General features: G+C 35.4%; 1 protein-coding gene across 2 annotated transcripts in view; it reads left to right on the top strand.

Annotated features, from left to right (window-relative positions):
• SCAPER (S-phase cyclin A associated protein in the ER) overlaps window positions 1–15046 on the top strand; it is a 488585-nt gene that overhangs the window by 44903 nt on the left and 428636 nt on the right. For both annotated transcript variants that reach the window (XM_077780475.1, XM_077780477.1), the window contains exons 3-4: window positions 154–271; window positions 7290–7360. In XM_077780475.1, coding sequence (XP_077636601.1) covers window positions 154–271; window positions 7290–7360 — 189 coding nt within the window. The remainder of the gene's footprint in view (window positions 1–153; window positions 272–7289; window positions 7361–15046) is intronic.

Below are 15046 nucleotides of genomic sequence, written 5' to 3'. Positions count from 1 at the left end.
TTACTTTCTTTTCGTTGTTTAACCTTTCAATCCCAGATTAGTTTTAAGTGTTTCCTTTATGAGAAAATGTGAGAAATAATGAATTTGTCAGCCAAATAAATTTTGTATGTTGACTAGTCTAATAGTATAATAAATATTCACTTTTCTCTACAGGCTTCATTCCAGCGCTCTAATAGTCATGACAAAGTAAGGAGAATAGTTGCGGAGGAGGGTCGTACAGCAAGAAACCTGATAGCTTGGAGTGTTCCACTAGAAAGTAAAGATGATGATGGTATGTATTTTTCAAAAGTTTCGTTTTGGTTGTAAATTAGGAGGATACATTTAGCCCTAAACAGTAGATAGACCGAAAACAATTTACAATTCAAACTCTTGGGCAAATTAGCATACATTAAATAGGAAATAACCTTTTTTGTTGCTTTTTTATCTTGCTGATACACAAATGGTTTCTCAAAAGTGTTAGTTTTGCTCTTTATATAGGAAGGAAGGTGGGTTATGATCGGCCTATTAATTTTCTTTTTTAAGTTATAGGAGATTTAGATTTTTTTCTTTTATTAAATTCTTCTGAAATAAACAAGCTTTAAAAAATTTACTGTATTCACCACAGTTACCTAGGTACAGTTTAATATAATGTTTTAGAAAATAAAAGATGAGTATATTTCTTTAGTTATTATTTGAGCTAGTCCTTTCACTTCAGTGTGTAGAATGATTGTGAGTGCTCCCTAGATCCTGGGGATCCAGAGATTGGATAAGGATATTGAAAAAAGGAGGGTAGAGTGTGCCAAAGGGCACCTCACTTTGAAGTTTTCTGAGGGCTTGTAGAGTATCCTCATATTGGGTTGGCGTGATGTCCTTTCATGATTAGATTTAGTTATATATTTTTGGAGGGATTCTGTAGAAATTATGTTGTGTCCTTTTCAGGGCATCAGAGGAGGCACATGATAGTGGTTTTGTTTTGTTACTATGATGTCAGCGTTTACCATTTGGTTAAGGAGGTATCTTCTGAGTTTCTCCACTGTTAAGTAACTAACTTTTTCCTTTGTAATCAACAAGTAATTTGTGGTAAGATCGTTTGAAACTGTGTAAACATCTCTTAAAATAGTCTACCCACTACTTTCAGCTCTTAGCTGAGTAAGTTATTACTCTGGTGATTGCAAAATGGTGATTTGCTAACCCTAGTGTTCCTTCTATATTTATTAGCTGACATGTTTTAAGAAGATTTATTTATTTATTTTTGAGAGAGAGAGAGCACGAGTGGGGAAGGGGGGAGGGGCAGACAATCCAAAGCAGGCCCTGAGCTGACAGCAGACAGCCTGATGCAGGGCTTAAACTCCTGAGCCATAAGATCATGACCTTAGCCAAAGTTGGAGGCTCAAATAACTAAGCAACCCAGGTGCCCTGAGCTGACTTTTTTTTAAGTTTATTTATTTGTTTTTAAGAAAGAGAGAGAGAGAGAGAGAATGCATACACGTTAATGAGGGAGACACAGAATCCAAAGCAAGCTCCAGGCTCTGAGCCATCAGCACAGAGCCTGACTCAGGGCTTGAACTCCCAAGCTGTGATACCATAACCTAAGCCAAAATCAGCACTTAATCAACTAAGCCACCCAGACATCCCTGTTAGCTGACATTCTAATGTAAGAAAGAACTTTCTCTTTTCCCTTTGTATTTATATGTGTAAGTTCATATTTATTTAAATTTGCATGGGGTCGTGATTTCTTATTTCATGAGTTATAATCTATCACTCTATTTTGATGCTTAAATTGATCTAGGTTTGTCTTAATTGTTTTGTCAGTGGGAGACCTGTTTTAAGCTGGCTCCTGTTTCCTTTTGACATATTCTTCTTTGAGGACACTGTTACCCAGCAGGATGTTTCAAGCTATATAAGAGTTCATCTGTGTTTTATTCTTTTGAATTTACTTTATGTGTACATATTTTTTACATTTTATTGTTTTTTATACTTTTTTATTTAAACATTTATTCTTATTTTTATCTTTATTTTCTACACTTTTATCTCTGATCCATTTGTAGTTTATTCTTACATATAGTGTGAGGTGTGGATCTAATTTTATATTTTCCATATGGTAAACAAATTGCTCCAGCATCACTTACTATAAAGTCTCTCTTTGCTCCATTTTTTTGAGATTCAGCTTATCAAAAATTGAATTTCTATATGTAGAATATTCTATTTCACTGAGCTGTTCATCTAATTCATGAAGACCATGCTGTTTTAATTATAGAGGCATTATAGTATATTAAAATACCTGTTTAGGGGTGCCTGGGTGGCTCAGTTGTTTAGGAGCCTGATTTAAGCTCAGGTCATGATTTCATGGCTCGGGTTCAAGGCCTACGTTGGGTTCTGTGCTGACAGCTCAGAGCCTGGAGCCTGCTTTAGATTCTGTATCTCCCTCTCTCTGTCCCTCCCCTGCTCACGCTTTGTCTCTCTCTCTCAAAAATAAGCCTTAAAAAAATCTTTTTGGACTAGTCCTCCCTCAGTAGCTTTTCTTTGTCAGTCTTCCTAGATACTTTAAGGAGCAGTTACTTTGAATAAAAAATTACCAAGTAGAGAAGGAAATTAAATTTATCTTTAAAACTAAAAAAAAAAAATGTTTATTTTTGGAGAGAGTGAATGTGAGTTGGGGAGGGGCAGAGAGAGAGGGAGACATAGAATCTGAAATAGGCTCCAGGCTCTAAGCTTTCAGCACAGAGCCTGAAGTGGGACTCAAACTCATAAACTGTGAGATTATAACCTGAGCTGAAGTTGGACACTTAACCAACTGAGCCACTGAGGTGCCCCAAATTTATCTTTTTGAATTTATCTCTATACTAGCTAGAAAAAATTTTTGTCTTAATTTAAATCTAAGTTAGGTAACATATAGTGTAATAATGATTTCAGGAATAGAATTTAGTGATTCATTGCTTACATATAACACCCAGTGCTCATCCCAACAAGTGTCCTCCTTAACTCCCCATGCCCCTTTAGGCCTTCCCCCCACCCAACACTCTGCCAGCAACCCTCAGTTTGTTCTCTGTATTTAAGAGTTCTCTTATGGTTTGTCTCCTTTTGCTTTTTTTATTTTTACTTCCCTTATGTTCATCTGTTTTGTATCTTGAATTCTACATATGAGTGAAATCCTATGATATTTGTCTTTCTCTGACTTATTTCGCTTAGCATAATACACTCTAGTTCCATCCACGTTGTGACAAATGGCAGGATTTCATCCTTTTTGATTACTGAGTAATATTCCATTGTGTGTGTGTGTGTGTGTGTGTGTGTGTGTGTGTGTGTGTGTATGCACCACATCTTCTTTATCAGTTCATCAGTCGATGGACATTTGGGCTCTTTCCATACTTTGGCTATTGTCAATAGTGCTGCTATAAACATTGGGGTGCATGTGCCCCTTCAAATCAGCACCCTGTATCCTGTGGATAAATACCTAGTAGTGCAATTGCTGGATCATAGGAGAGTTCTATTTTTTAATTTTTTGAGGAAACACCATACTGTTTTCCAGAGTAGCTGAACCAGTTTGCATTCCCATCGGCAGTGCAAAAGGGTTCCTCTTTCTCTGCATCCTTGCCAACATCTTTTGTTTCCTGAGTTATTAAATTTAGCCATTCTTACAGGTGTGAACTAGTATCTCATTGTGGTTTCGATTTGTATCTCTCTGATTGATGGTGAGTGATGCTGAGCATTGTTTCATGTGTCTGTTAACTATGTGGATGTTTCTTTTGAAAAATGTCTGTTCGGTTTTTTGCCCATTTCTTCACTGGATTATTTTGTTTTTTGAGTGTTGAGTTTGATTAGGTTCTTAATAGATTTTGGATACTAACCCTTTATCTGGTATGTCATTTGCAGATATGTTCTCCCATTCCATTGGTTGCCTTTTAGTTTTGCTGATTGTTTCCTTTGCTGTGGAGAAGCCTTTTATCTTGATGAGGCCCTAATAGCTCAGTTTTGCTTTTGTTTCCCTTGCATGGAGACATGTCAAGTAGGAAGTTGCTGCAGCTGAGGTCAAAGAGGTTGTTGCCTTTTTTCTTTAGGATTTTGATGGCTTCCTGTTTTACATTTAGATCTTTAATCCATTTTGAGTTTACTTTTGCGAATGGTTTAAGAAAGTGGTCCAGGTTCATTCTTCAGCATGTTGTTTTCCAGTTTTTTCCCTCACCATTTGCTGAAGGAGACTGTCTTTTTTCCACTGGATATTCTGTCTGTTTCATCAAAGATGAGTTGGCCATATGTTTGTGCGTCCGTTTCTGAGTTCTCTATTCTGTTCCACTGATTTATGTGTTTGTTTTGTGCCAGAACCATACTGTCTTGATGATTACAGCTTTGTAATATAGCTTGAAGTCTGGAATTGTGATGCCTCCAGGTTTGGTTTTCTTTTTCAGGATTGCTTTGGATATTCGAGGTCTTTTCTGGTTCAATACTAATTTTAGAATTGTTTATTTTATCTCTGTGAAGAATGCTGGTGTTACTTTGATAGGGATTGCATTGAGTATGTAGCTTGCTTTGGATAGTATTGACATTTTAACAATATTTGTTTTTACAATCCATGAGCATGGAATGTTTTTCCATTTTTTTGTGACTTTTTCAGTTTCTTCCATAAACTTTCTATAGTTTTAAGCATAGGGACTTTTCATGTCTTCAGTTAGGTTTCTTCGTAGATATCTTCTAGAAGATAAGATACGGTTTTGGTGCAATGGTAAATGAGATCGATTCCTTGATTTCTCTTTCTGCTGCTTCATTATTGGTGTATAGAATTGCAACCGATTTCTGTACATGATTTTATATCCTGTGGCTTCGCTGATCTCATGGATAAGTCCTACAAGTCTTTTGGGTTTTTCATATAGAGTATAATGTTGTCTGCGAAAAGTGTATATTTGACTTCCTTCTTGCTGATTTGGATGCCTTTTATTTCTTTGTGTTGTCTGCTGAGGCGAGGACTTCCAACACTATATTGAATAACAGTGGTGAGAGTGGACATCCTTGTCATGTTCCTGACCTTAGGGGAAAAGCTCTCCGTTTTTCCCAATGAGAATGATATTAGCAGTGGGTCTTTTGTATATGGCCTTTATGATTTTGAAGTATGATCCTTCTATTCCTACTTTCTTGAGGGTTTTTATCAAGAAAGGATGCTATATTTTGTCAAATGCTTTTTCTATATCTCATTCTTATCCTTTCTTTTATTAATGTGATGTATCACATTGGTTAATTTGCAGATATTAAACCAGCCCTGGATACCAGGAATAAATTCCACTTGATCGTGGTGAATAATTCTTTTAATGTAAGCCATGTGGCCTCTACCAAATGCACTCCAAGCAAGGGAACCACTTCTTCTGGGGTGACACATGGACCCCTCAGATCCCTCTGCCCGCTCCTGGGAATTCACCCTATTTCCTCACCAGAGCACCAGCCACTGAGTTTCAGAACTTCAGACTCTGTGCTCCACTGTTTATAGAATCCTGGTGGTATTGAAACCCTCTCCTTTCTTCCTGTCAGTGGTTTTGGGGAACAGATTTCTTGTTCAGTTCCCTGCAAGTGTTTTCACTCTTCTTTTCTCTTTCTCTCTAGCTACTTTCAGGGGAGTGTTTTTCCCACACTCTCCTGATGTGCTACACACTCTCCCTTTCTCTGTCTTCTCTCTGCAGAAACAGCTATCTGTGGCTTTTCTCTCCCCTAGTTCACCTCTCTGCAGTGGGTATCTGCTGAGTTCTGTGGCTCAGGTTATCTAGATTGTTGTGCTAATCTGCAGATCAATTTCCTAGGTGTTCAGAATGGTTTGGTGCTGATCTAGCTGAGTTTCAGGGACAAGACAAGCTCAGGGTCTCCATGCTACACTACCATTTTAACTTTTCTCCTCTATATTAGTTAAAATTTTCATAAGGAAGCTTACTGTACATTTTTAAATTCTTTGATAGAGAATATATATTAACATACTTACTATAAAAGTAATAACATAAAACCTAAAAATGTCTTATGGTTGCTATATATGATTAATTTTATCTTATGAAATTTTATTTTCCATGGGTTCTTTTATTATATAAATCTGAGGTTTATTAAAGTTTCTTCTAGTCAAAACCCATAAAACTAAAGAAAATACAACCCTGTATATCTCTGTATGACATCTCTGTATGTAACCTGATTTTGCATGTAAGTACACAAAAGATTGGCCAGTACAATTTTAAAGCTTCATTCAGGCTTATTGCAAAATAACAGAACTATGAGCACAGAGAATCTGAAATTCTAAATAATGATGACAGAAGAAGAATGTTAACTTCATAATTTTGGAGGATTATTTTATATTGTCAGAACTTTGCCAATAATAGGAAAATTTTTATTTTCCTTTTAAAAAATAGCAGCTTGTTCTCATTTATGGCTATACTATATATTCACATATTTCTGGGGACAGTACTTCAGTTTTTAAAAGTTTTCTTCTTTTGTTTTATTTCTGTTTCCTCTGGTACTTGTTGTAAGCTGGTTATTCTACTGGATTTTCTAAAAAGCCTGCTGGTATCTTGTTCTCTATAATCAAAGGATGAATAATATAAGGGCTGTGTAGGTGAGTTCAGAGTTCTATGCCTTCATCCCTAGTAGAACAGTTGAGGGAGGCCCACTTATGTGCAGATAAATTGTTAGTAAGTATTATGGCTCACTTCATTTGTACTTCTTTCGTGGGTCCTGGTCCAAAATTGTTTTGCAGAAAGGAAAGTCATTCTGTTATACATTACATATAGAATCTTATTCCTGTTTTGTCTTGCTTTCAAGAATAGATTGATTGTAAGTATAAAACAGTAGTTAGCATCTTTCTAACTATGGGTGAGAAACAGGTGAGAATGACCTATATGATGGCAAAAATACAAGGAACTGAAAACTTCTGTTTCCAATAAAACTGTATTTCATAAATCAGATAAATTAGTCAAAATACTGAGTTTTTAAATGGTAAAAAATATATTCTTGATTTGATTGTTAAAATAAAATTTGAATTCAAAGAAGTATTTTTTGACCTGTTTTTAAGTTGAGGAGTATCACTAACTTGACCTTGTTTTTAAATTGTTAGTATATATGACTTTTTAAAGAAGTTGATTTATTCCTGTTCTGAGAAAGCCATTCAATAAAATCAGTCTCTGGTACATTGGAAGCTTGTTTTTTATTTTATATTGACCATGCATAGATTGTACTGTTCTGTGGTCTCTGGAAGGAGATTATGTATTAGAAATGATTTGTGTAGTTCAATTTTGTATTATCCATTTGTTTTCCTTTATATTTGACTGTCTATTTATTCTTCCTTGAAGGAAAATCTAAATGCCAAACTGGTGGAAAATCAAAGAGGACAATTCAAGGCACTCATAAAAATACTAAACAGGTACAGCACATACAGCTTTCTACTTATTGACTTTTAATTTCATTGAAACAATTAATATTGTGTATTTTGTCTTCCTGTAAAAATCATTGTAGCATTCTTTAGTTAACAAATGTGTGTATACACTATATACCCAGCTTTACTAAATACTTTACAAGTATAAATTTATTTGCTTCTTGTCACAGTCCTTCAGCGTAGGCATTATTATCTTCATTTAAAAACTGAGGAAACTGAAGTAGGAAGAAGCTATGTAACTTGGTAGTGAATGACAAAGCCAGAATTTGAATCCAAGCCGTTAATTTCTAGTTTATGCTCTTAACCCTGCTACACATCCCATATTTGTGAATTCTTTATGATTTTCTTTCTTGGTATAGCAGTGTCTTTACATTGTAGAATAGTAAGAGTATTGTTTCTAAATTTTTTCACGTTGGTTTATTAAAATTTTAGAGAATGCAAGCCTACTTTATTTTTAAAAGAATTTTAGTTTGTGATTAGTTAGCTTTTTAGTTCATAGTTATTTTCTCTGAACTTTTTGTATATGTTATTTTGGTTTGGTGTTATTAAATATACCAATATGATTCTGCAAGCCAAAAACTTCACATAAGGAAAACATGAACTTCTAATCAAAATGTCATTGTGAGTTCTTAAGAAAATCCCTGACTTCTCACATACATACTCCTCCTCACATACTCCTCAATGATAAAAAATTATTTTTAATTAAAAAGACAAAGGACTTTTAAAAATAAGATAACCATCTCCGTGGATCAGAAATAAAGCAAACACATTGACAGGTAGGTGGAGTTGGGGACACAAACCTAATCGACAACTCTAAGAGGTAAAGGAGGCTGAAATGCCCTGATTATGATGGGGAAAAAGATCGAGGCTCGTAGTATAAAATTTTAGGCTTGCACAGGGTTCTACATTAGGAGCAAAAAAAGCTACAATCTTCCTGGGGTTGTGCTCTGTGATTTGATGCCTGAAGCAGTACAAGGGAGTGGCTTATGGTTTATGAGTGGTTCTACTGTATTCTTGGAGGGTGAGAGATTTAAGTCCCCAGTAAGAGACCTCAGGAAGTGAGATCATAGTGGGCTAGATGGTGGTCATCGTAACACTGGTACACATGGAGTGAGGGTGAGCAAAGTGAAGAACTAAAATACAAGAAATTTAGACTCAAAATGAACTTATGAAGTAAAATATCAAACCATGTCAAGAAAATAATGTTATAAAATATAGATAACACATTCTGTGAATGAGACATAATGAAAAAAAGGGCATTTTCCTGAAGAAGACTTGCAAATAATGAGCTTAAAATAATAAATGAGCTTAATTTCTTCAAAGGAAAGAATAACTATAAACAAAAAGGAAAATTCTTAAATAATTCAGATGGACATTAATTTTGAACATTTATAGGTGAAAGTGAACCAATTAGACATCTTATAAATGAAAATGCCAATGAAATTTAAAAAAAACCCATAATTAATGGAGTAGATGTTGTATTGGACAAAGGGAATTTGTGAATTGGAAGACACTACTGTGGAGAATTTAAAACATACCTCAGAGACCTAATGAGATGGAAAATAAGAAAGATTGATTCCAGGACTTTTGAAAGTAGAGGATAAATAGTAGGCATTGAATATTTGAAAAGATAATGTTGGAAAATTTTCTCATTTTGAGTTCTCAAGGGCTTCACAGTGTAACTGTGGAGCTGATCTGGGTAAGTAAAAACAGATTTATATACCTAGCTATGTTTTAGGTAGTCTGAAAATGTTAAGGTTAAGGAAAAAATCCTTTAAAAATACCAGGAAGTAAACAAAACCACAGAGGAATGACAGATTAATAGACTTGTTATGCATAAAAGGACAATGAAGCAATATATTCGAAGTTGTAAGACACAATTACTTTTAACCTAGAATTTTATGCTCAGCCAAGTACAAGAGTAAAATAAAGCCATTCTTAGATATTTTAGACAAAAACTAAGTGTTTGCTACCCACTGACCCTTAATGAAGGAACTGTTAAAGATGAACTTCAAGAAGAAAAGGTAAGGTGGAGAAAGGAGCTTGTTAAAAAAGTATCTGTAAAATATGTTTGTAAATCTCAATAACAGTTGATGGTTTGAAAACGCACACACAATCAGATTTAGAAAAATGGAACTGTAGTTTTAGATAATATTCACATGAAAGCTGGATTGTAGGGAGTTGAAAGGGAGTTAGGATAAAATCTTTGTCTTTTAGGAAGAAGGTTTTGTTAGGAAAATATGAAGTAAATGTGTATGATAAAAATTTAAGGTTGTCTACTGAAAGCAGCCATGATTACCAAATAGAGGAAAAGAGGAAGTAAATAAACCAAAGCTTTTCAACCCAGTAAAAGTCAAGAGAAAGAAAAGAAAAATTATGGTAAATAAAAAGCACAAAAGATGGTGGTGGATATTAAGCATAAATATATTAGCAAAGATAATATATGTAAACTGCTTAAATTCACTCCTTATAAGTACTGCCTGTTAACTAGTCGTGCCACTGGAGCTTCTCAGGTTAAGTTAACTGCTTAAAAGCCAGTTGATTGAACTAAACCTCTCATTTCAGATTGAGATATATGTTGCTTACAAGAGACACATTTAAGACTTCAAGGAAAGACAAAAAACATAGGGATAGAAGAAAATCCAGGTAGATACTTGGTATTCTAGGTATACTCTGAAGTTAGTCATATCAAATCAGATGGGATTCAACGTGAAATGCATTGACAAAATAAAGATGGTAATTACATAAGGGTAAAAAGAATAATCATCTACGAAGTATAACAATAGTAAATTTTTATGTAGCTTATAGCATAGGCTTGAAATATGTACAGCCAAACTAACAGAATTATAATAGGAAAAGTATCTTCATAATCATACTAGGAAATATTAATATCCTTTACTCAGAAACTGATAGATCAAGCAGGAAAAAAATAGTAAGGTTATAGAATTAGGAGTACAATTATGCTTGACCTCATGTAAATATATAATATGTGTGTGTTTGTATGTGTATATTGGCACTCAAGAAATAGTGTACACAGAGCATATGTGCAATGCAAAAATTGACCACATACTAGGTCATAAATGTAGTCTCAATAAATAGAAGTCAGAGAAGTCAGAACATGTTCTCTGACTGTAAGTGCAATTAAATTAGAAATAAAATGGAAGGACATTTTAATATCACATATAAAAAATAAATTATTGATGAACTAAAGCCCAAATGTGAAAACAAAAATTTAAAACTATCTGGAAGGATGTTTTTATTACCTTGAAATAGGAGAGACTTTCCTAGATAAGACAAAAAACACAATTCATGCATAAGTTATGTAAAATTAAATTTATATGCTAAAAAACTCAGCTAAAAAAATTAAAGGTAAGACTGGGAGAAGATACTATATGTCAAAATTTATAAAGAGCTAAAATTAATTTAAAAAAACAATAAAAAATTGTGGGAAACCTGAATAGCTTGTAAACCTGTGAAAAGATGCTTCATTTTAGCAGTAATCAGGGAAATGCCTCTTGGCTCCTTGTGAAACCCTACCACTTTGCCCTCTAGAACTAGGTTCATCATCAGCGCATCTTCTATATCCCTCTCTTCTCTGAACATTCCCTTTACCTTCTTGTTTTAACTAAATCCTAACTCATTTGTGAGGATCCTGCTTCTTCCGCAGTCTTTAAGTATCAGCTGTAGGACACCAATCTCTGGTGGTAGAGTTTGGTTAGGTTTTCTGTTTGTTCCTTACTGCCATTTCAGACAGTTCTCCCTTCTGCCTCCTAAAACTCCCTGGATCTGCAGTGTGTGCCATCAGTCTATGCCACCTGCATTTCCTTCTGGTAGTTGCAGACAGACTTCTACAACACTATTCCTTGAAGGTACAGTTTCCAGGCTCACTGCATGTTCTCCACAATCTCAATTCCTTACATTTCTTTCTTCCAACAGTCTTGTCTTCTTCTCATTCCCATGGTCATACTCTTGCCTTATCCTTACTGATAATTGCTCTCCCTCCAGGATCTCAGTCTCAGTCATCCCTTTTCTCCTAGTCATCTTTCTTTCCACCTTACTCCCTCTGATTGCCTGACTCTAATAGTTCTTCAACCCCGTGGAATCTATAATTTATTGATCCTGCTACCCTTAGACTATCCTTCATTCTCCATATGTGTACACTTCCCTGAAAATCCCCTTGAGATTCTATGGTTTGTCTATCATAATAATTTTCTTGCATACTCCATTAACTGTCTTACATATACTGCCCTGTGGCAGTATATGCTTGGCAGAACTGTCCTGTTTAAATCCATCTTTCTGTCTGTTGTGCTCTGTATCCTCGTGCACTTTGAACATGGCTAGAGAAAGGTATCAATTATGTTGACTAGGCTCTTTTTACATTTATGACCACTAACCTCACATGGGTAGTACTGTTCCAAAGTCCTATTGCATGTGCCTAGCTGTTTATATCAATACAGATCCCATAGATACTAAGAGGATAATAAAGGAATACTACAAACAACTCTGTATGACACAAATTTGATAACCTAGATGAAATGGACCAATTCCTTTAAAGGCACAGTATCAAAACTCTCTGAAGAAGAAGGGTACTTGGGTGGCTCAGTCAGTTAAGCTTCTGACTTTGGCTCAGGTCATGATCTCATGGTCTGTGAGTCTGAGCCCCACATTGGGCTCTGTGCTGACAGCTCTGAGCTTAGAGCCTACTTTGGATTCTGTGCCTCCCTCTCTCTCTGCTCCTCCCCCATTCATGCTCTCTTTCTCTGTCTCTCAAAAATAAATAAATGTTTTAAAAAAAACCTCTCTGAAGAAGAAATAGATAATTGAATAAATAGGCCTAAAGCTATCAAGAAATTGAATCAGTAATAGCCTTCCAAAACAGTGCCAGGCCCTGATGGATTCACTGTTGAATTCTAAGTATTTAAGGAAGAAATTAAACCAATTCTCTACAATCTCTTTCAGAGGGTAGAGGCTGAAGGATTAGTTCCTAACTCATTTAATCAGGCCAGCATTACCCTAATGTCAAAACTGGACAAAAACATTATAAAAAAAGATAACTGCAGACCAATAACTCTCATAAGCATAGATGCAAAAAAATCCTCAATAAAATATTAGTAATTGTATCCCATAATATTTGAAAAGAATAATACACTATGACCAAGTGGGATTTATCCCAAGTACAAAGCTAGTTCAACACTCAAAAGTAAATAAATGTAATGCATCACATCAGTAGCCTAAAAAGAAAAATCACATTATATCAACAGATACAGAAAAAGCATTTGACAAAACTCAACACTGATTTATGACAAAAGCTTTCAGTAAACTAGGAATAGAGGAGTTTTCTGAACTCAAAAAAAAAAATCTACAAAACACCTACAACAAATGTGATACTTAATGGTGAGAAACTAGAAGCTTTCCCACTAGGATATGGCAAGGATGTCCCTTTCACTATTGTTTTTCAGCACTGTAATGGAAGTTCTACTAATGCAGTATGACAAGAAAAGGAAATAAAAGGTATACAGATTGTGAAGGAAGAAATAAAACTGTCTTTGTCCACAGATGGTAAGATTATGTAAGAAATCTGAAAGAATCTGGGGGCATCTGGGTGGCTCAGTCAGTTAAGCATCTGACTTTGGCTAAGGTCATGATCTCATGGTCCATAAGTTCGAGCCCCACATTGGGCTCTGTGCTGATGGCTCAGAGCCTGAAGCCTGCTTCAGATTCTGTGTCTCCCTCTTTCTGCCCCCCCTCTCTCATGCTCTCACTCTCTCAAAAATAAATAAACCAAAAAAAAAAAAATCTGAAAGAATCAACAAAGAAACTCCTAGAACCCATTATAGCAGGTTGCAGGGTACAAGATTAATACACAGAAGTCAATGGCTTTCCTGTATACCAGTGATGAACAAGTGGAATTTAAAATTAAAAACACAGGGGCACCTGGGTGGCTTAGTCAGTTAAGCATCCGATTTTCAGTTTCAGCTCATGTCATGATCTCACAGTTTTGTGAGTTCAAGCCCCACATCAGGCTCTTCACTGGCAGTGTGGAGCCTACTTGAGATTCTTTCTCTCCCTCCTTCCCTCCCTGTCTCTCTCTCTCTCTCTCTCCTTCTCTCTCTGCCTCTCCTCTACTCATGCTGTCTCTGTCTCAAAATAAATAAATAATCTTAAAAAAATAAAATTAGGGGCGCCTGGGTGGCTTAGTCGGTTAAGCGTCCGACTTTCGCTTAGGTCATGATCTCGCGGTTCATGGGTTCGAGCCTGCATCTGGCTCTGTGCCGACCGCCAGCTCAGAGCCTGGAGCCTGTTTCGGAGTCTGTGACTCCCTCTCTCTCTGACCCTCCCCTGCTCACGCTGTCTCTCTCTCTCTTAGAAATAAATAAAGCATTTAAAAAAATTAAAAAAAAATTAAATTAAAAACACAATACCATCTATATTACCACTCCCTTGAATTACATGCCTAAATATAAATCTAAGAATGTATGTATGAGATCTGTATGAAAAAAAACTATAAAACTCTGATGAAAGAACTCAAAGAACTAAGTAAATGGAAAGGCATTCCATGTTCATGAATAGAAAGATTGAATATTGTCAAGATGTCATTTCTTCCCAGCTTGATGTGTAGATTCAGTACAATCATGACAAGTTATTTGATAGATATTGGCAAACTGGTTCTAAACTGTATGTGGAGAAGCAAAAGACCCAATATAGTGAACGAAATATTGAAGAAGAACAAAGTTGGAGGATTGACATTACCCAACTTTCAGACTTCCTATAAAGTTACAGTGATCAAGACAATATGGTATTGGCAAAACAATAGATAAATAGATCATGGAAGAGAATAGAGAGCCCAAAAATAGATCCACATAAATAGACAACTACTCTTTGACAAAGGAGCAAAGGCAACACACTGGAACAAAGATAGTTTTTTCAACAAATCATGCTACACCAACTGGATGGACATCCATATGCAAAAAATGAATCTAGACAGATACCTTATACCCTTCACAAAATTAAACTCAAAACTGGATCATAGACCTAAATGTAAAATGCAAAAACCATAACATTTCTGATGATAACATAGAAGAATTAAATGACCTTGGGTATGGTGATGAATTTTTAGATATAATACCAAATTTGTGGTCCATGAAAGAAATCCTTGATAAGCTGGATTTAACTAAAATTAAAACTTTGCTCTACAAAAGACAATGTCAAGAGAATGAGAAGACAGGCCACAGACTGGAAGAAAATATTTGCAAAAGACACACTTGTTAAAGGACTATTGTCCAAAATATATAAAGAACTCTTAAAACTCAGACAGTAAGATACAGTGTTATATTAGTTTTATGTGTACAGCATAGTGATTCAACAACACTGTATGTTAACTATCCTAGAATTAAAATAATAAAAAACCTCAACAATAAGAAAACTAGCAACCGAATTAACTAACAGGCCAGGGGATATACAGAAGGCAAATAAGCATATGAAAAGATGCTCCACATCATATAGCTTCAGGGAAATGCAAATTAAAGCAACAATGAGATGTTACTACACACCCATTAGAATGGCCCAAATTGGGAATACTGACAACACCAAATGCTGGTAAAGATGTGGAGTCAAAGGAACTCTCATTTATTGCTCATGAGAATGCACACTGATATAAGCCACTTAGGAGGATAG

Source organism: Crocuta crocuta, unplaced genomic scaffold (assembly GCF_008692635.1).
Source record: "Crocuta crocuta isolate KB4526 unplaced genomic scaffold, BGI_CrCroc_1.0 scaffold310, whole genome shotgun sequence".
NCBI classification, from domain to species: domain Eukaryota; kingdom Metazoa; phylum Chordata; class Mammalia; order Carnivora; family Hyaenidae; genus Crocuta; species Crocuta crocuta.
Note: the sequence above shows the minus strand (reverse complement) of the source record. Positions and strands in the feature narration are given on the sequence as shown.